This window comes from Phyllobates terribilis, unplaced genomic scaffold, assembly GCF_046119375.1.
Source record: "Phyllobates terribilis strain yellow unplaced genomic scaffold, ASM4611937v1 Scaffold_1__5_contigs__length_1240528914, whole genome shotgun sequence".
NCBI classification, from domain to species: Eukaryota; Metazoa; Chordata; class Amphibia; order Anura; family Dendrobatidae; genus Phyllobates; species Phyllobates terribilis.
This window is the reverse complement of record NW_027362761.1, coordinates 967,012,945-967,035,397: the sequence shown is the minus strand read 5'-3', so window position 1 is coordinate 967,035,397 and position 22,453 is coordinate 967,012,945. Positions and strand designations below refer to the sequence as shown.

At 38.8% G+C, this 22,453-nt stretch overlaps 1 protein-coding gene across 2 annotated transcripts in view; it reads left to right on the top strand.

Annotated features, from left to right (window-relative positions):
• GATB (glutamyl-tRNA amidotransferase subunit B) overlaps window positions 1–22,453 on the top strand; it is a 188,728-nt gene that overhangs the window by 37,571 nt on the left and 128,704 nt on the right. For both annotated transcript variants that reach the window (XM_073642530.1, XM_073642531.1), the window contains exon 3: window positions 14,745–14,858. In XM_073642530.1, coding sequence (XP_073498631.1) covers window positions 14,745–14,858 — 114 coding nt within the window. The remainder of the gene's footprint in view (window positions 1–14,744; window positions 14,859–22,453) is intronic.

Genomic DNA, 22,453 nt, shown 5'->3' with positions numbered 1-22,453 from the left:
GAAACTTCAGTAGGAATGGTGAATACTAGTGAAAGGCATATAGCTGGGTACATCATAATAAAAAAAGTAAATAAAAAAAAAAAGTCTTGTTTCTGAAACTTCCAAATTCAAGTAAACAAAACATACCTATAATGTCCTGCACTCCACGATGACACCAAACTTGACGTGCATTTTGGAAAAGCCTAAGGGCAATACTTGTTGTAGTTCTCTTTAAATATAGAAAACTGTGAACTGCTGAATGTTTTATGATGGATGTTCCTGCCTATCTTCACACTGTAGAAATACGGCATCCAATACATTATCTAGATAATGTCATATGTAATGTTCATATATTATATCCATGAAGGCAGCATTTAAGGTTGAAGGTTTAGAAGTCCGCATTATAGCTATGCAAAGTTGGTATGTCAGAAGTAAAACTTCCTGTAAAGTATCCCTCTCAAAATTCCTAATGAAGTCTCGGGACAAAATGTTCACTCTAAGTTTTTAGCTAAACCTATAGAGCAAGCAAACCGCAAAAGATACTGTCCTAGGGCATTAACACAGAGGAAATCTAAGGAAAAGAAAATATGCCAGACAAGGTGTGTGTATGTGTTGTGACAGAGTCACTGGTGTTATATGTTAAAGGGTGTGGCTGAGCAACCTTTAAATATTCAGTCCTGTTTTTTTTTTTTTTTCTCTGTGGTGTTTGGAGAGGCAAGGTCTCCAGACTGGACAGCCATAGCTCAGAGAGGAGCTGAAGGCTGGACATAACCTGTGTGAGCGAACCGCATGCACATATGGACTGTGCTATGTTTATTTTTGCTGGAGTTGCAGGTCTTTATGCCATATAATAAAGCCTGCAGAGAAAACCTGGTTCCTGAGTCTACTTCCGGAAGCAACGGAGCGAGTTGACCTACCACAGCGTGTGTATGTATGTGTATATATAAACACACACACCACACACACGGTCAAAATTGTTGGTACCCCTCGTTTAATGAAAGATTAGAAAGAAAATTATAGACAAGCATGTTTAAGGTAAAGGTTAGAAGACCATCTCCAAGCAGCTTGATGTTCCTGTGACTACAGTTGCACATATTATTCAGAAATTTAAGATCCATGGGACTGTAGCCAACCTCCTTGGACGTGGCCGCAGGAGGAAAATTTATGACAAATCAAAGAGACAGATAATACGAATGGTAACAAAAGAGCCCAGGATAACTTCTGAAGAGATTAAAGGTGAACTTCAAGCTCAAGAAACATCAGTATCAGATCGCACCATCCGTCCTTGTTTGAACCAAAGTGGACTTCATGGGAGACGACCAAGGAAAACACCATTGTTGAAAAAAGTCCTAAAAATGCCAGACTAGAATTTGCCAAACTACATGTTGACAAGCCACAAAGCTTGTAGGAGAATGTCCTATGGACAGATGACAAAAATGGAAGTTTTTGGCAAGGCACATCAGCTCTATGTTCACAGACGGAAAAATGAAGCATATCAAGAAAAGAACACGGTTCCTACTGTGAAACATGGAGGAGGCTCTGTTATGTTCTGCGGCTGCTTTGCTGTATCTGGCACAAGGTGTCTTGAATCTGTGGGGTCCTGGGTTCAAATCCCACCAAGAACAACGTCTGCAAGGAGTTTGTATGTTCTCCCCGTGTTTGCGTGGGTTTCCTGTGGGGTTCTCGGTTTCATCCCACACTCCAAAGACATACTGATAGGAAATTTAGACTGTGAGCCTCAATGGGGACAGCGATGATTATGTCTGTAAAGCGATGCGGAATATGTTCACGCTATATAAAAATAAAGATTATTTATTATCATCATCTGTGCAGGGTACAATGAAATCTCAAAACTATCAAGGGATTCTAGAGAGAAATATGCTGCCCAGTGTCAGAAATCTTGGTCTCAGTTGCAGGTCATGGGTCTTGCAATAGGATAATGTCCCAAAACACACAGCCAAAATCACCCAAGAATGGCTAAGAAGAAAACATTGGACTATTCTGAACCGACCTCCTATCAGCCCTGACCTAAATCCTATTGAGCATCTTTGGAAAGAGTTGAAACATGCCGTCTGGAAAAAGCAACCTTCAAACACGAGACAACTGGAGCAGTTTGCTCATGAGGAGTGGGCCAAAATACCTGTCGAGAGGTGCAGAAGTCTCATTGACAGTTACAGGAATCGTTTGATTGCAGGGATTGCCTCAAAAAGTTGTAAAACAAAATATTAAGTTAAGAGAACCATCATTTCTGTCCAGGCCTATTTCATGAGCTTAATTTTTTTTTATAAATTCTGTGGAAGCAGGGTTGAAAAGCAATGTCTGACTTTCATTTGTTCATTTTCATAGATTTTTAATTTATTACTTTTGTCAGATTCAGGTTATTTCTGTGACCATTGTGGGTTTTTCTTTCATTAAACGAAGGGGTATCAACAATTTTGACCACGTGTATACATACATACATACTTTTTTTCATGTATGTATGTATTTAGTCAGCCACCAATTGTGCAAGTTCTCCCACTTAAAAAGATGAGTCCTGTAATTGACATCATAGGTACACTTCAACTATGAGAGACAAAATGAGAAAACAAATCCTGAAAATCACATTGTCTGATTTGGAAAGAAACTTTTTTTCACATTTCAAGGTCCTGGAGTGGCCTAGCCAGTCTCCAGATCTAAACCCTATAGAAAACCTTCGGAGGGAGTTGAAAGTCAGTGTTGCCCAGCAACAGCCCAAAATCATCACTGCTGTAGAGGAGAACTGCATGGAGGAATGGGCCAACATACCAGCAACAGTGTGTGCCAACCTTGTGAAGACTTGCAGAAAACGTTTGACCTCTGTCATTGCCAACAAAGGATATATAACAAGGTATTGAGATGAACTTTAGTAATTGACCAAATACTTATTTTCCACCAAAATTTAAAAAAAATTTCTTTACATATCAGACATCGTGATTTTCACGATTTGTTTTCCCATTTTGTCTCTCATATTTGAGGTCTACCTATGATGTCAATTACAGCCCTCTTTCATCTTTTTAAGTGGGAGAACTTGCACAATTGGTGGCTGACTAAATACTTTTTTCCCCACTGTACATATACAGATGCTTCTCACTAAATTAGAATATCAAAAAGTTATTCCAGTTCTTCAATTCAAAAAGTGAAACCCATATTATATAGTCATTACAAACAATGATCTATTTCAAGTGATAATTTCAGTTTAATGTTGATGATTATGGCTTACAGCCAATGAAAACGCAAGTCATTATCTCAGTAAATTAGAATAATTAACAAAAAACACCTACAAAGGCTTCCGATGCGTTTAAAAAGGTCCCTTAGTCTGTTTCAGTAGGCTCCACAATCATGGGGAAGACTGACCGATGTCCAGAAGGTAGTCATTGACACACTCCACAAGGGAAGATAAGCCACAAAAGGTCATTGCTAAAGAAGCTGGGATTTTCACAGAGTGCTGTATCCAAGCATATTAATGGAAAGTTGAGTGGAAGGAAAAAGTGTGGTAGAAAAAGGTGCACAAGTAACTGGGATAACCGCAGCCTTGAAAGGATTATTAAGAAAAGGCCATTCAAAAATTTGGGTGAGATCCACAAGGAGTGGACTGCTGCTGGAGTCATTGCTTCAAGAGCCACATCACACAGACGTATCCAGGACATGGGCTACAATGCGCTGGCGGTGCGGGCAGCGGTGGCCATTTTGAGGGATGTCAATTTTCACTTTGTCACAGAAATTACAAACGGCAGTATTTAAAATAGTAGGCAGGTCACTGAAAGCACAGTGAATTGTCAGAAGCCAGAGATAGGCATACATAATGAGAGCACCAGTTACAGCCCCTCCCCAAAGACCACTCCGAAGCACGAGCATATCATTATGGCAGCAATGAAAAGAAAGATTATAAAAGAACCACTGGATGGGTTTCATCAACAAAGGTATCATTTTACTCAGCAGAATGGCGCCCACCTGAAAGTGTAGTTTACTAAGCACTATCCTGCTGACAGGTGCGCTTTATTGAAATTTAGACATTCACCATTGGGCTTGTACAAATGGTCTTTAATGGTATATGTCATACCAAACATGGCAAAAAGGCAATGGTTTTTACCAGTCAATGTCACACAAAGTAATGCACAAACATGATGCAGCAGAGCCCCTTAATTAAAATAAGGTAACACAGGTGCAAAATACTGATGAAACAACCACTCACAACCTACCAGTTCATGGAGGGGATGATTGCCTAGTATTAGTATTGCACACCAATAAGGCTGGCAAAAGGGCACAAGTCACACACATGTATAGCACAGTGCCCATTAACAGCCTATTAAACGCCCCTACTATCCGATTAGGCGGGCTGCCCATCATGCTATAAGTGCATCTTCAATCTATCAAAATATAAAAATAATTAACCTGATCAGTAAATATAGTATACAAAATAAATTCAAGAACGTCAAAATGATTTTTTTTTTTGCTCGTCTCGCCCCATAAAGCAGTAACACAGCTCCATCAACCTAAAGATGAAAATGTGACAGGTCTTGTAAAATGTCGATGCAACCATACATGTTTTTTGCAAACTTCTGTTTTTTTTTACCTACTAAAATAATAAAAAAAACTGGACATGATGGGTATCACTGTAATCGTAGTGATGAGCCCGAATCATATTGCAAGGTCATTTTTTACCACAAAATGTATGCCGTAAAAACAATTCCCAAAAAATATCAGAATTACGTTTTTTTTCTCAATTTCTCCTCACTTGGAATTTTTTTTTCCTTTTTTCAGTACACTGTGTGGTGAAATGTGTCATTCAAAACTACAACTCTTCCTACAAAAAACAAGCCCTCATATGTCTATGTGGACAGAAAAATAAGAGTATTGCCTCTGGAATCAAGGGGAGGAAAAAAAAAAAACGGAAATCAGCCTAGTCGTGAAGGGGTTAATTTCTCTAAGTTGCAGTGATATTAGCAATCAAAGTTTTTGCTACCTAATGGGTTAACTATTAAATTCAAGTGGGTGTTATTAGATAGTTTTCAATGGGGGAGTGTACTTCTTCTCCCTGTATGATCCTGACCAATCAACAGCAGGCAGCAACACTCAAAGGAAAGAACACACCCCCACCATAGCTTAGAGCAAGTTTCTCAGTGTGTGAGATTTATGCCAGACAGCCCTGATCTCCTGGTCTAACCTCCTGCATAAATAGAAAGCACAGATGAGATGTAAGGACACCCAGCTCTGCTCTCACTGCAGAGTGACTACAAGTTGATTGAGCACAGACATAAGTGTAATTACATCTCTCACACTAAGAAAGTCACGTTCACTATTACATCATTTATGCCGTTCAACATGAAAAATTGGTAAAAGGTCCTCTTTAACAGAGGAGCACTTGTTTATTGTGTATGTGTAGAATGTGTAGATCAGTTTCTAAATACACTTATTAATTTGGTTAGTTTCTGACTCCCCACAGTCACACACATGACGTCTACATGCCATTGTAATTTACGTTTTTTTTTTCTCCATAATCATGTCTAAATGGGCCTACGTTTTACCTCTTCGTGATGGCTAATCTCCTTTTTAAGAGACATGATACAGTTTTAAATGTCTATTGTACCATTTCCTTTTGTTCTGAACATTTTATAGCTGCCTGATTTTTGTATTCTCCTTTCTAGCCAGAAGAAAGAGATAACTGCGGGCATTTTCTTGTACTGTCATTTATTAAATTTTGCTCATCTGGATAAAATGAGTCTAAGGCCAATTTTCTTTTTAAGTGAAAAAGAAGTCCTATCTCAATTTCACATTACCGATCACATTTTCTCTGCCATGTCACCTTTGTGACAGAAAAATGAATAGCATTAATATTGACTTAACAGTGGCCCTTGAATTACTGTAGTCTTTTCTGATATCCAGAATCCTTACGAAAGCTGCATAGAAATGGCTGGCAATTTTATTATTCTAAAAAATGAATTTGCTTTATACATATTATAGATATTACAGCAGATTATGTTGTTGTGTGTCTTTGACTAGGAGGATAATATTTGTTCAGCTGAAATACATTCGGGTCCCCCTAAAACTTTTTTTTTTTTTGCTACGGAAAAGGTATACATTTCGTGTAGTATGTTGTTTTTTTTTTTTTTGCCTTCATGTGCGAAATTGCCCCAATTTTCCAAATGTAATTCTGAATGCCATAAATACTCAATGAGATGATGGGAATATTTGTGAAAACCGTTGACTGTAGTAGACATGGATTTGGAATTAAAGCAAGTATACGTGCCATAGTTGTAAAGTAACTGGCCGACAGTTTTGGCTTGTTTCCATTGTGTTTTACCTTGCCACTATAGTTACATTACTAAAGCTTGTGTGAAACATACATAAATGCATATCTAGGAATTCATCAACTCTGGTGTTATGTACTCCAGTCTTGATCATGAATTCACTGGAGTGAAATGTGTTAAATTTATTAAGAAGTACATGCCTTCTAATAAATTTAGTGCATTTCTAAGCTGCCCATGCTCGAACCATTCATAGACTGGAGTACTTTTCTGATATAATTTACTCTTCAAGTCCATCTGCCTCCCTCAATTAAAAAACTACTTTCCCATGAGAAGTTTTTTTCTATTGGAGGAGGCTGTTGGTCCGGTCACATGCTCCTCCATCAGCAGCCATATTATGGCCAGGAGAGCTGTGCAGTCTGGCAGAAAGGCAGCACTAACAAGCAAAAGTAGACTGTAATACTTATATATTAGTAAGTGCCTTAAAATCATGTCCACTACATACGTTACAATAAAGATCAAATGTGCAACCCCTTTAAAATGTCCAGAAATTGTATTAGTAAACAGAAAAGAATGTTTTTGCATGTCCATCACAGACTAGTGTTTTTAACATGAATGTATTTATTTTACTTGCATATATAGTGAAAAACTGTTTGCTGTGTTAATTTTTGGGGGGAATTCTAATTCCTCTTATTGTGGCTTTGCTTTTATTTTAGTGTAGGTACTCGCAAGTATGAGGATCCTTGACGCGGGTTGCGAGCTTGCATATCTTGGCCAAAATATAGACAAATACCTCATATATATATATATATATATATATATATATATATATATATATATATATATATATATATATATATATATATATATATATATATATATATATATATATATATATATATTATATATTTTATAGATATATATATATATATAGATATATATATAAAAAATAAATAAAATATAATATATTTTTTGCATGTTATTTATTTTCAGGGTGCAACCAGGCCCATTAACGTTGGCTTTGTAAACTGGGGAGTCTGTCCTCATGGGGTGCACTTATATAATGCTGGGCAGCCCACCTAATCTAATAGTATGGACGTCACTAATAGGCTGTAAGCCAGACACTGTGCACTTTCCGTGTGTGATCAGCGCCCTATACAAGTCTTTTTGTTAGCAATTTTAATACTAATCAATCACTCCCTCCATGAACTGGTAGATTGTGAGCGGTTGTGCCATCAGTATTTTGCATTTGTATTGCCACTATCTTCTTTTTTTTTTATTTATTTATTTATTTTTTTTACATGGGTTTGCTGCATCATGATACTGTACTAGTTCTGAGACCTTGGAAGGTAAATACTGCTGCCCTTTTTTTTTTTTTTTTTTACTGTGTTAATTTTTGCATATATAATGCCATTAATTCCACAGTGCTTCACAGACCTCATCATCACTCTCCCCACTGGGGCTCATAATCTTAAGTTCCTTATCAGTATCTTTTAGGAGTATCTTTTAGGAGTGTGAGAGAAAAATATTAAGAAAACTGCTGATATACTATAAACCAATGAGTAAATACACAGAATGAGTATTATTTAAAACCTTTAATTTTAACTCAATAAAAAATTATACATATATTTGATCACATTTCATAAAAATGTCTGTTCAAACAGGAGCCATAGCAACACAAACCACAAAAATATACATCAAAAAAGCAAGGTGCCAGATCAACAGTGATAGATGCTCATGATAGGTACATGAATTGAGTACCTTCATAGAAATGGAATCTTGAGCACAACCAACTGACAGTGGTCGATTTACAATAAAGAGTTAAATAGTATATTACGCCAATCATTGTAATGCGCCAGTCTACTTGTCCTCAAAAATACAAGCTACCAAGCATTGGTGACTCAAATATGAAAGAGCCAAGTGAAATGTATAAATAAAGGATTATCTCACCCATCTGAAGGAGTCCATAAGGACCTTGCACATCAGTCCGTGCCACATAGGAAGATATCCCTGGAGTGAATGGATCTATCGACAGGGAGAGAGGTTTAGTTATATTTAGATATATACAGTATTGTGAAAAATTTGCCCCTTTGCTCATTTCTTATTATTTTACATGTTTGTCACACTTAAATGTTTCAAATGACAAAACAAGTTTAAATGTTAGACAAAGATAACACAAGTAAACATAAAATGCAGTTTTTAAATGAATATCTTTATTATTAAGGCACAAAGAAATCCAAACCTACAGGGCCCTGTGTGAAAAAGTGATTGCCCCCTTCCCTTAAAGCCTAAATTATTTGTGGTTTATCACATCTTTGGGAAGCTGAGTTCAATGTCCCTATCTGCACACGGACCTGATTATTGCCACACCTGTTCTCAATCAAGAAATCGCTTAAATAGGACCTGCCTGACAAAGTGAAGCAGACCTAAAGATCCTCAAAAGCTAGACATCATGCTGCGATCCAAAGAAATTCAGGAAAAAATGAGAAACAAAATAATTGAGAACTATCAGTCTGGAAAAGGTTATAAAGCCATTTCTAAAGCTTTGGGACTTCAGCAAACCGTAGTGAGAGCCAAATGGCAAAAACATGAAACAATGGTGAACCTTGCCTGGAGTGGGTGGCCAACTAAAATTACCCAAGAGCGCAGTGACGACTCACCCGAGAGGTCACAAAAGACCCCACATCAACATCCAAAGAACTGCAGGCCTCACTTGCCTCAGTTAAGGTCAGTGTTCATGACTCCACCATGAGAAAGAGATTGGGCAAAAATGGCATGCACTGCCGGCGGTTCCAAGACGTAAACAACTGCTGATCAAAAAGAACATAAAGGCTCGTCTCAGTTTTGCCAGAAAACATCTTGATGATCACCAAGACTTTTGGGAGAATACTCTGTGGACTGACAAGACAAAATTTGAACTTTTTGGTAGGTGTATGTTCCATTACATCTGGCATACAAGTAACAGAGCATTTCAGAAAAGGAACTTCATACCAACAGTAAAATATGGTGGTGGTAGTGTGATGGTCTGGGGCTGTTTTTCTGCTTCAGGACCTGGAAGACTTGCTGTGGTAAATAGGTAAATAAAACTATGAATTCTGCTGTCTATCAAAAAATCCTGAAGGAAAATGTCTGGACATCTGTTCGTGACCTCAAGCTGAAGTGCACTTGGGTTATGCAGCAGCTCAATGATCCAAAACACACCAGCAAGTCCACCTCCTGAATGGTTTAAGAAAAACAAAATTAAGACTTTAGAGTGGCCAAGTCAAAATCCTGACCTTAATCCAATTGAGATGCTGTGGCATGACCTTAAAAAGGCGGTTCATGCTCAGAAACCTTCCAATGTGGCTGAATTACAACAATTTTGCGACGATAAGTGGGCCAAAATTCCTCCAGAGCATTGAAAAATATTCATTGCCAGTTATCTCAAACTATTGATTGCAGTTGTTGCTGCTAAGGGTGGCCCAACCAGTTATTAGGTTTAGGGGGCAATCACTTTTTCATACAGGTCCCTGTAGGTTTGGATTTCTTTTTCCCTGAATAATAAAGACCTTTATTTAACCGGTTCCCGACCGCCCACTGTACATAAACGTCGGCGCTTGCTGGGCTCTGTGCAGCGCCGACGTTTAAAAACGGTGGGTGGTCCTGCAGCGCTCAGGACCCCCAGGGTCTTGCTAGCGCTGCGGTACCAGTTCAGAGCGATAGCTCTGACATGTGGCATCATGGGGACCTGATTGGATCAGGTCCCCATGATGTTAACCTGTTCCTATCTTCTAGATGCCGCGATCCATAGCGATCGCGGCATTTAAAAGATAGTGACAGCCGGTGGTCGGCGATCGGGACCCCCCACATACCTCAGGAGCAGCGGGGATCCCGGTGCTGTGACCTCTGACATCGAGACCTGATTGGCTCAGGTCTCGATGTCAGCGTCACACCAGCCAATCCGAGAGATCACCAGGGAAGTTTGTTTTAGCAACAAACTTTCCCGGGCGATCTGGCTGATAGAACACTGTTTCTCCTCCGATCTCAGTGAGCGCAGAGGAGAAACAGTGTGACAAGAGCCGTCAGCCTTGCCACTGTAAAATTGAAAAAAATAAAATTAAAAAAGAAAGTAAGAGTTAGGGTTAGTCAGTCCTGTCAGATCAGTCAGTCCTGTCAGATCAGTCAGTCCTGTCAGATCAGTCAGTCCTGTCAGGTCAAAAAATATAAAAATAAAATGGCCCGTCAGACTTATACTGCAGAAGAGGTGTATTCCCTGCTGTGTTCTGATAGTGATGACAGTGCAATCTCAGATGGAGATATGGATTTTGAGGGCTTTAGTAGCGGTGACACTGAGAGCTCAGAAATGAGCAGTGATTCTGGTCCATCCTCAAGCCCAAGGACCAGTACAGCAATAGGGGCAAATAGCGCTACTGGAGAAACGTCTCCAAATCAGGGAACCCTGCCCAGTACAAGCGCTGTCCCTGCTACTAATGAATTGGCGCACGCCAGTGTACAAGGGGCTTTGCCACATGATCTAGCATTTCCCAGATGGGAGGCTTCGAATTCGGCTGCTCCATTCAGCCCTGATTTCAACGCCACTCCTGGTATAAATGTGGAGGTGGAAGATTTTGGACCAATTAATTTTAATTTGTTTTTTACAGACAGCTTGCTAGAGCATATTGTCGTGCAAACAAATTTATATGCATCCCAATTCATAAGCCAGAATCCCCGATCTTACTATGCTAGGGCAAATTTCTGGACACCAACTAATGTCCCGGAAATAAAAAAAAATTTTTAGGACGTACATTTGCCATGGGGCTTGTTAAAAAACCGAGCATTCGATCCTACTGGTCCAACCACCCTGTTCAAGCCACCCCTATGTTTTCAGTCGTTCTGCCTAGGACCCGTTATGAAATGCTCATGCGGTTTTGGCATTTTAACGACAATAGTCAATGCCAGCCCAGAAATGCCCCAGAACATGACAGGTTATATAAAATTAGACCCATCATTGAAAATTTGTCAGAAAAATTCTTAAGGCTCTACACCCCAACACAAAATATTTCTATAGATGAGTCCCTTGTAAAATTCAAAGGAAGACTGCACCTCAAGCAATTTATCCCATCTAAAAGGGCAAGGTTTGGAATAAAGATCTATAAAATGTGCGAAAGTTCAACCGGATACACATCCGCTTTTCGCATATACAAGGGGAAAGATAGCCAACTAAACCCACCAGGATGCCCTACTTATCTGGGGACATCTAGAAAAATTGTTTGGGAGCTGATAAGTCAATTTTTTCAATAAGGCTACAATCTATATGTGGACAATTATTACACCAGCATACCCCTATTTAAAAGTCTGGTTGAACACAACATCGGGGCTTGTGGGACCATTCGTAAAAACCGTCAGGGGTTTCCACAGCCATTGGTCAACCAAAAGTTCCGAAAGGGGCAGTCAGGGGCTGTACGCAATGGAGAGCTGCTTGCCCTGAAATATAGGGATAAGAGGGATATTTTTGTCCTCAGCTCGATCCACACAGATGCCACAAGGGCCATTGTAGAACTAGGATCCACCACTCCGAAGCAAAAACCTGTGTCAGTCATTGACTACAACAAACACATGGGGGGTGTGGACCTTGCAGACCAGGTTCTACAGCCATACCAGGTATCAAGAAAGTCCTATACCTGGTATAAAAGTTGGTTATTTATTTGTTTCAGGTGGCCACATACAATTCTTTTGTGTTGTACAAAAAAGCAGGAAATTCAGATCCTTTTCTTGATTATCAAGAAAAGGTAATTGAAAATCTTGTCTTTCAAAGTGTTAGCCCCGCTCATCCATTAGAATCTGAGGATGTGAAAAGACTCACTGAGCGACATTTTATTGCACTTATTCCAGCAACGGAAACAAGAAGGAACCCCCAGAAAAGATGTCTTGTATGTACTAAGAGAGGAATGAGGCGTGATACCTGCTACTATTGCCCACAATGCCCATCAATGCCAGCCTTATGCGTCACTGACTGCTTTAAAATCTTCCACACAGAACCACGTTTTTAAACTGTAAAAAATGTATCCCAATTTGTCATTCAAACATTTGGTTCATTTAGTGAATGACACATTCGAGTAGAGCTCACTTAATTTCCAGGGGGGGTTCTCCAGAATCTAAACCTTCCATTGCGTGCTTGTTTCTGGAAATCATCCATTGAGTTAAAATGGTCACTAAACCCATAGATGAATTCCCAGAGGGGTGTCATTTCCAAAATGGGGTCACTTGTTAGGGGTTTCCTCTGTTTAGGCACCTCAGGGGCTCTCCAAATGCAACATGGCGTTCGCTATCGATTCCAGCCAAATTTCCATTCCAAAAGTCAAATGGCGCTCCTTACCTTCCGAGCCATGCCGTGCGCCCAAACAGTGGTTTTGCACCACATATGGGGTATCAGCGTGCTCAGGAGTAATTGCACAACACATTTTGGGGTCCATTTTTTCTGGCTGCCCTTGTGAAAATTAAAAATTTGAGGCTAAAGTAGCAGTTTTGTGTTAAAAATGTGTTTTTTTATTTTCACACTTCAACATTATAAAATTCTGTGAAGCCCCTGGGGGTTCAAGGTGCTCACCACACATCTAGACAAGTTCCTTGAGGGGTCTAGTTTCCAAAATGGGGTCACTTGTTGGGGGTTTCCACTGTTTAGGCACCTCAGGGGCTCTCCAAATGCAACATGGCGTCCGCTATCGATTCCAGTCAAATTTCCATTCCAAAAGTCAAATGACGCTCCTTACCTTCCAAGCCATGCCGTGCGCCCAAACAGTGGCTTTGCACCACATATGGGGTATCAGCGTGCTCAGGAGAAATTGCACAACACATTTTGGGGTCCATTTTTTCTGGCTGCCCTTGTGAAAATTAAAAATTTGAGGTTAAAGTAGCAGTTTTGTGAAAAAAAGTTAAATGTTCATTGTTTTCTTCCACATTCCAAAAATTCCTGTGAAGCACCTGAAGGGTTAATAAACTTCTTGAATGTGGTTTTGAGCACCTTGAGGGGTGCAGTTTTTAGAATGGTGTCACTTTTTGGTATTTTCTGTCATAAAGGCCCCTCAAAGTCACTTCAAATAAGATGTGGTCCCTAAAAAAATGTTTTTGTAAATTTTGTTGTAAAAATGAGAAATCGCTGGTCAACTTTTAACCCTTATAGCTCCCTAACAAAATAAAATTTTGGTTCCAAAATTGTGCTGATGTGAAGTAGACATGTGGGAAATGTTATTTATTAACTATTTTGTGTGACATAACTCTCTGATTTCAGGGCATGAAAATTCAAAGTTTGAAAATTGCTAAATTTTCAAAATTTTCGCCAAATTTCCGATTTTTTCACAAATAAACGCAAGTGATATCGAAGAAATTTTACCACTATCATGAAGTACAATATGTCACGAAAAAACAGTCTCAGAATCAGGGGGATCCGTTGAAGCATTCCAGAGTAATTACCTCATAAAGTGACACTGGTCAGAATTGTAAAAATTGGCCCGATCACGAAGACAAAAACAGGCTCTGGCGCGAAGTGGTTAAAAACTGCATTTTGTGTTTTTACTTGTGCTATCTTTGTCTCGTATTTCAATTTTGTTTTGTGACCTGAAACATTTAAGTGTGACAAACATGCAAAAGAATAAGAAATCAGGAAGGGGGCAAACACTTTTTCACACCGCTGTGTATATAATTGTCTTTCTGTAAGCATAAATTGATAAAATTACCACACCACCTTTTGCTAATATTCGTATCCTAATAGGTTGCTCATTATTAAAGGGAACCTATCAGGTTCCCCGTGGCCCCTGAACCAGCAGCAGTTGCTTGTCCAGATATAAATTCCCTGCCTAGAGGCAGATTCTCATGCAGATCAGTGTCCGGTCCATAGACTGGAACAGCTCATTTACATATAAGGAAAACGTGGATATCTCTGAATTAAGACATCAGATCGCTTAGAAGGGTTGTTCCTACTGACAGATTCACTTTAAATAAATGTCTTGTGGATTGTCAGCAACTCCTTTATTAATGTGTTATTCCAGCTCTGCTCATTTTTGTATAGGAAGTGTAGCATATACCTAATGCCGATGTAGCCCTCCTGTCCAGTTCTAGTGAATAGGACTGGTGCTTCAGCGCACATCCCAGCAGGTATTGGTAGAAGTGACATCACCAATATGGAAGTGAGCCAGAATGACCCTTTTAAGTAGTTATCCTTTTGTGCATACCCTGCCCCAGTATTTCCTTATATGACTTAATCCTTGTCTTCCTCTAAGGAGCACTAAGGCTTATTCTACCTACACACAGAGTCTCTAGTCGATTATTAGTGTAGTAGCTTTGTTGATCTGTCCTCCCAAAATTCTGGCCATGCCGGAGTCACGTTCTGAAAATAAACTGTTACTTTCAGAACGGGACTCCCGTGTGCAGCTTAACATTACTGACATTTTCGCTTTTTCTTACATTAAACTTGCGGATAGATTTATACCATTCACTGGTTTTGTTTCATGCTTCTTGTTATTGTAGACCATCAACAGGAGGTGTGTAGAAGCTGCTGTAATGACCGGCCTTGCTCTAAACTGCACCATAAACAAGAAGTCCCTGTTTGATAGAAAGCACTATTTCTACGCTGACCTGCCGGTATGTATCTCTCTCCATTTTCTGTAAGTGCACATTTAGCATTGATAAGTGAGTGACAAATTTTAGATAGCTTTTTTTTTTTTTTTTTTTTTTTTTAAACAGTCTTAAAAATGTATATAACCTTCAATTTAGATCTTGAGATCTAATAGCACACAGATCTGAATACATAATCTTGTGGTTTATGTAAGCTACATGGAGACGCATCAGTCTTTTCTCTTGTAGTCTTCATCTTTCATTTTTCAGGATGTTCCTCATGCTGTACAGTTCTGAAATAACTCTGCGTTTTAATGCCTTTCATAGGCTATAATGATGTAAGTCTTGACTCTGCTCCGAGATCTAAATATATTCTTTGATGCATGAACTCTGATCGGAAGAGGATGACTGGACTCTTCTCTTGAACATGACTGCACTTAATGCTTGACTTTTCCACCTCTAATCCTTTCCATCTAGTGATTTGGTATATTATATCCGCAGCCTTAGATGAAAAATATATCTCTGAAGTGAAAAGAAATTAGTCTGATACTTTATTTGATATTCCCGCTTTAATATGCCCTTTGACAGTCCTGTAAAGCAAACCTAATTTTTGTGTTCTTGGTTACTTGAAGTGTACTGTCGGTTAATCATAATTTGATATGAAACAATCACTTACTGGCTAAATTGTCTTGATTCTTTTCACTATTACTCTTACGATAGTAATAGAGGCATAATAATCATAGATTTTTATAATTTAAGCATAGGATAGGCAATACACATAACAGAATTGTCTGTCTGCCAGATTATACAGATTCTTACTGGTTGAACTTGATGGGCTTATGTCTATTTTCAACCTTCATAAATGGAGTATTAACCAGGGCTGTGGAGTCTGAGTCGGAGCCCATTTTGATGGAGTCGGTATAAAATGGATCGACTCCAACTGCTAAAATATATAATAAATTGGGTACAATAGTTTAATGCTGTTTGTGGAGAATATTTTTTCAGAAGACTTTGGGAAAGTTATGAAATGTCCTATTAATGTCTGTCCTATTCCTGATCTAAGGGTCTAGACTTAGCTGAGATGAATCTGTGCTACAGTAAATTTATCACTTAAACATGAGCCATGTATGAGGGGGTCGGAGTCGGTGTCTTGGAAATTGAGGAGTCGGAGGTTTGGCTTACTCACTCCACAGCCCTGGTATTAACTTCACAGAACACTTTTCCACCACTCTTGAATCCAGTGGCGGTGTGACTGGCACTCAATTTGATGCTTCGCATTGTGCTTGGTGATGCACGGCTCGTATGCAGATGCTCGGCCTTGGAAACCCATGCCATGAATTTACAGGCACACCAGTTGTGTGCAGGTTTTAATGCCAGATCAGGTTGAACCTGTGCAGTTATTGAATCAGCAGAGCGTTGGTGACTTTTATGCTCTGTGTCTTAGTATCCAGAAACTCTGTGGTCTGCCTTTTCGTGAGTTTCTGTGGTTCCTAAGCACTTCCACTAGTGTTTGCTGGGCAAGCCAGAAGTCACAAATCCTCACTGTAAGTCAAAATGAGGCTCTCTTAGACTTATATTGAGGTCTTGTAACTGTTGCCTCTGACTTCCGCTTAGTCAGATGTTGCGGTTACAAAATGGTGGATTGGGACCAGTGCTGCCTTGGAAAGAGCTGAAGACAGCGGCTGGTTAGTATAATACTAGGGGCAGGGGACTTGCATTAGTGGCACCACTCCAGCGCTGAAGTAAAAAAAATAAAAAAATGTTGGAGTGCCTCATGTCTGCTACCTTCCGGTCTTTATTGAGAAGGAAGTAGTGGTAATGTCATGACTATAGCCTTTAACCAGTGCAATCAGTCATTAAGCCCAGTGGTCTTATGCTGTTTACATTAACATGACTGCTGAGACTCGCTATAGTCGTGATGTCACTGCTCCTGCCATATCATCATAAATACTGGTGCATCAATGATGAGGCAGTGCTGGTTCTGCAATGGGTAAGTATTGCCGATTTACCGTACTTTTTTACACAGAATATTCCTATACAATATAAATAAGTTAAACCTGGAAAGCCCCTTTAAAAAATAGGTTCAAGAATTTAATGTACGCTAAAAAAAATATCTTAATTTCCCTAATTCTGACTTGGCTCTGACCCTGATTGCTAATCCGTGTGACTCCTCACGACTAAAAAATGCCAATCCCCATGACATTTGCCAATCCCCACTTTTGCATCTGTCATAATGTGGGTAGCCTTTTCCTGTAGGTTGTTTTTTATTCTTTTTGTAAAGGTCACAGGTCTGTTGTTTACCTGTACTCGGGTATCAAGAAAATATATCCTGTTGCTGTCCGACTCCAGTGATAGGGAAATAAAGGGTAGGGCTTTGTTAAAGGGTTATTTTTATACGGCTGAGACAGGAATGACTCCATCTAGCTCTCACCACGTGTTTTGGAGGTACAGATTCAGCTAGTTCCATAATCCCGTAGAAATAAATTAGGGTTACACAAAGTGGGTAGCAAAGCTCCGTTAATGAAGAACCAGGACTGGTTGCTAATAGAGGAATCCACTAATAAAATATAATTAAAATATTCATTATAAATATATTTTCATATTTTAGCAATTGATAGACTCCAGGAACAGGGGCTTGTAAAATATCTACATTAATTGCTGTACATGAATTGTTCTTGTGCAATAATCAAAGCACAAAAACACAAATGTTTCCTCCGCATTTAAATGTGGTTTTATTTCTGGTGGGTTGTCTTTTAGGATTTAGGCACAGTATTTGCAGCATGTGAACCTGGCACTTGATCAACATTAAAGGGGTTATGATCTAATACTGTGAACACTTGGGTTTTTGTCATTTACTGGCTCTACCCAGTGAGCGGATGCTCGTCAGCTGCAACCTTTGCTATTTCATCAGAGTAGTCATCTATCGTTGATTAGCTGCAGCTGACAAGTGGTTGCGTATTGTCTGCAGGTGGCACTGCAAGCCACGCCTCTCTCCGGGAATATCCACTCCAACATCTGCAGCACATTCCTTCTGCAGGAGGTGAGTATGAGAATACATTGTTTTTCTTGTAATTAGGGTCCTGGGTTGGTTAAGCTGGTGTTGTCCAGTAGCAGATAATCCCTTTCATGATCATACTAGGCAATACTGATTGTCTGAAAACAACATGCTATACTATGAGATATCCTTTTCAGCTACCTGCCAGGTACAGTCTACTGTCATCCTCCTAACCCCCCAAAATCTGTTTCTGAGCTGCTCTGGCTTTTTATGCATCCGAGTCAGAAGATCAGTCTTTTTTTACTGCCAATATTGTTTTTCTATGAAACCTAGAATGATGTGATCTTTATGGAAAGAAAATAGCAGGTCATATAATGATTGGAATTTAATGGCTGTTTTTTTCCCTGTTGCACACAGCGATTATTGCTGCAAACCGACCTTTTCCATTGATTGTAAGAAATATCCGTAAACTCTAACCTTCTACAAAACTAAGCAGACGCTAAATACAGCAGTTGGATCAGTCGAGGCATAATTATTGGTTTGGGTCATGTAAGTATACACAGCAAAGGGCATCATATCATAAACCTCTCCTTGTCTGGTCACAAGGCCACTACAGTCTCCTGCATCTCCATACATTCTCCGTATACTACAGATTTACAGAGTTGTAATTGAATAATGCAACAGTTGTAAAATGTGATTGTCCTGGAAGTGAGCGTTATCTTCCTGCTGGAATAATACAGCAGTTTAATAGTGTCATTGTTCAGGATTTGAACTTATCACAAAGATTAAATAATATATTAAATTTTTAATCCATATTCATTTTACGGCATTACATTGTCCTAGAAAATGTCTGTCAAGTCAAAGTCAAATTTATAATTCGCTTAAAAATTACCGTCAGGACAGACTAGCTTACATTGTTGGCGTCTGCTTTTTAACAAACTTCACATGACACAAAATAAAATTAAGTATGTACAGGTTATATCATGTAAAAAATCATCATAACAAGAAGAATAATTTTAAAGTTTATCTGCCTTTATTATCACCCTTAATCTGTAATTTTCATTTGAAAATTAATCTGAAATCTTTTCGGGTGGTAAAAGAAAAAGAACGAACATATTTAATGTGGTTGCATAAATATGCTCACCCTTAAACTAATACTTTGTTGCACTACCCTTTAAATTTATCACAGCATTCAGCCTATCAGCATGGCACATCTAGAATTTCTAATCTTTGCCCGCTCTTTCTTTTACTAGTGCTACAAATCTGTCAGACTGTGAGGTCATCTCCGGTGTATAGCCCTCTATAGGTCAAGCAAAGATTTTTATTTGGATTCAGGTCTGGGCTCTGGTTGAGCTATTCCAAAACTTTAATCTTCTGATGAAGCCATTCTTTGTTGAGTTTGAGTTATGCTTAGGGTCGCTGTCTTGCTGAAAGGTAAAATTCCTTTTAACCTTTTTAACAGAGGTATGAAGGTTTTGATGCGAAATTGACTGATATATGGAACTGTTCATAATTCTTTTGGCCTTGACTAAAGCCCCAGTTCCAGCTGCCAAAAAAGCTGCCCCAAAGCATAATGCAGCTCCACCGTGCTTCCCTGTGGGTATTGTGTTCTTCTGGTATTGCGCAGTGTTGCATTTGTGACAATCATACCTTTTGAAATTATGGCCAAAAATTTCAGCCTTGGTCTCATCAGACCGTAACGTTTTTCCACGTGCTTTTGCAAGACTTGATGTTGGATTTCAAAAAATATAGCCAGGCTTGAAGGTTTATCATAATAAGAAAAGCTTCTGTCTTGACACCCTACCCAACAGGATAGACATTTGAAGAATTAGTAAGATTGTTTTCACATGTAGTATGCAACCAATACTTGTGAGAAATTCCTCGAGCTTCTTTGTTGATGTAGGCCTCTTCGCAGCCTTCTGGACCAATTTTCTTCTTGTCTTTTTTCATCAATTTTTGAGGGATGTCTAGTTCTGGTTAAGGTCACTGTTGTGCCAAATTTAAGTCACTTCTTGAAGGCCGTCTTCAGTGTCCCATAGTATATCTAATGCCTTGGAATTTGTTTATAATATTTTCCTGACTGATAATTTTCAGCAATGAGAACCCTTTGCTGTGTTGTAAGCTGTTTACGGATAATGGCTTTTGCTGTAAAATGCAACTAAGAAAATGGCAGGAAAATACTACTAGAACAGCTAAACTTTATATGGGTTAGTTAGAATTACTGTACAGTCCTGCTCATCGTTATTGGCACCCATGAAGTTTAATTACATAATGTGGAATATCTCCTGAAAAAAATGAATCAAGTGAAAGTTATTTTGTTTAGAGCACTCGTGTTAAATTCAAAAGAGCAAATGATAAATAATTTAAAACAAAAAACAATGGGAGGGAAAAATGGAAAATCCTATATCTTGCTGTGTCACTGGTACTGGCACCCTTTACATTAATTTAGTATGGAAGCACATTTTGACTTGCCTCTGGTAAGTCACAAAAGATATTCACCTGTGATTAATTGTTGCTATACAAAGAAAATGATGAAGTCCGCTCACCTATAAACTCCTTCCCGGTGTTTCCTCCTTTCTGCTCGGATAGCAGCAGCCTTAATCATGGTACATACATTGGAATATAGGCAGGGTATAAATACAAAAGAACAGCAAACTGACAAAGGAAGTCCAATCAGTTAACTAATTAATTCTTGTGACGTTCAGGTGTTACATCTTCGTTTCCAAGTTGGAGACAGGCTTTTTTCTTTTTGTGGTTATTTAATGCTACAGACGTTATAATAAAAGTCCTGACATTAAAGTTTCTGGCAAGAGAATTGAAACAAATTAGCTGAACAGCAGTATAGATTCTGTTTGTTAGAAACAGTAATAAGTATACGAAACACACAATGTATACCAATGAAATATATAGCTGAATAAAAAATCTCCCACATTGGGAGGTGACCAGTTTAGTTCGTCAGGTTTATTCCAGCTTTGGAGCAGTGGGCTGTAACCAACAGAATGGTTTTTAACGGGAAAAATGCAAAGTACTACATCTGGGCAATAAAAATGAAAAAAGCATATACAAAATGGGAGGAATAGAGTTAAGCAACAGTACATGTGAAAAAGACTTGGGTATACTAATAGATCATAGACTGAACATGAGTCAACAGTGTGATGCAGCAGCAAAAAAGGCAAATACAATTCTGGGATGTATTAACAGAAGCATACAGTCTAGATCACGTGAAGTCATTATCAGACTTTACTCCTCTTTGGTCAGACCTCATCTGGAATACTGTGTCCAGTTTTGGGCACCACATTTTAAAAAAGACTTCGACAAACTGGAGCAAGTTCAGAGAAGAGCGACCAGAATGGTGACCGGTCTGCAAACCATGTCCTATGAGGAACGGTTACAGGATTTGGGAATGTTTAGCTTTCAAAAAAGAAGACTGAGAGGAGACTTAATATCTGTCTACAAATATCTCAAGGGCTGTCACATTGTAGAAGGATCATCTTTATTCTCATTTGCACAAGGAAAGACTAGAAGCAATGGGATGAAACTGAATGGGAGGAGACACAGATTAGATATTAGAAAAAACTTTTTGACAGTTAGGGTGATTAATGAGTGGAACAGGCTGCCACGAGAGGTGGTGAGTTCCCCTTCAATGGACGTCTTCAAACAGAGGCTGGACAGACATCTGTCTGAGATGATTTAGTGAATCCTGCTTTGAGCAGGGGGTTGGACCAGATGACCCAGGAGGTCCCCTCCAACTCTACCATTCTATGATTCATCTAGATATCCATATATATCGTACTACCGTATATAATAAAACTATTATTTTCATTTATCCATTGCTGTATACAAAAGATATGTTGGCATTATTTATTAGTATATATGGAACGAAAAATTACTTAGTTTGCTGTCAAAAAAGAAAGACATTGATAACTTTTTGTTCACAATGACCTGTTATTAATGTATTATTAATCTCTCCTCCACTTATTTCTCTATAACAGAAAAAGAAAGAAATATGTTATTGTGAATTTTTTCTTTTTTTGCTTAATTATTCATCGCTTGAAACGCTTGTTCACACTCGTTTGGTTTCACATCCACTTTCCACTTAAACTTCTAGAAATGGTTAAATTGACCATGTGTTCCACAATCTAAATATTTATTGCACGTTAATGTGTAAGAAAGAGAAATGCACATCGGGGACTCATTTAATTTTTGGGGGTTCTTTCCTCTCCCATGTATCCTTTATTTATTTAACAAAGATGGCACTGAATGGTAACATGATCTTAATTATATTGTAAAACAAGATCCCTTCTAACATTCAAGCCGACAGGTGTTCTTGTATCCAGCTTGAACATCCAGTAGCTTTCCCTGTTTAAAATTTTCCTCCTGAAATCACCGCCCCGTGCAAATTGTCTTACTCTTTCTATACCACAGAACTTTCGCTTGGTTGTATCACCCCCATGACAAGCAGCAAAATGCCTGGATACTGCTGAAATTCCCACCTTAAGTCTTCAACTGCATCAGACATATGTCTTCTAATGCTTCTTTTTAAAGGGCCAATTGTACACCCTACACATTGGAGTTTACACTCGATGCACTCCACCAAGTAAATCACCCCTGTGGTGTCACAATTTAT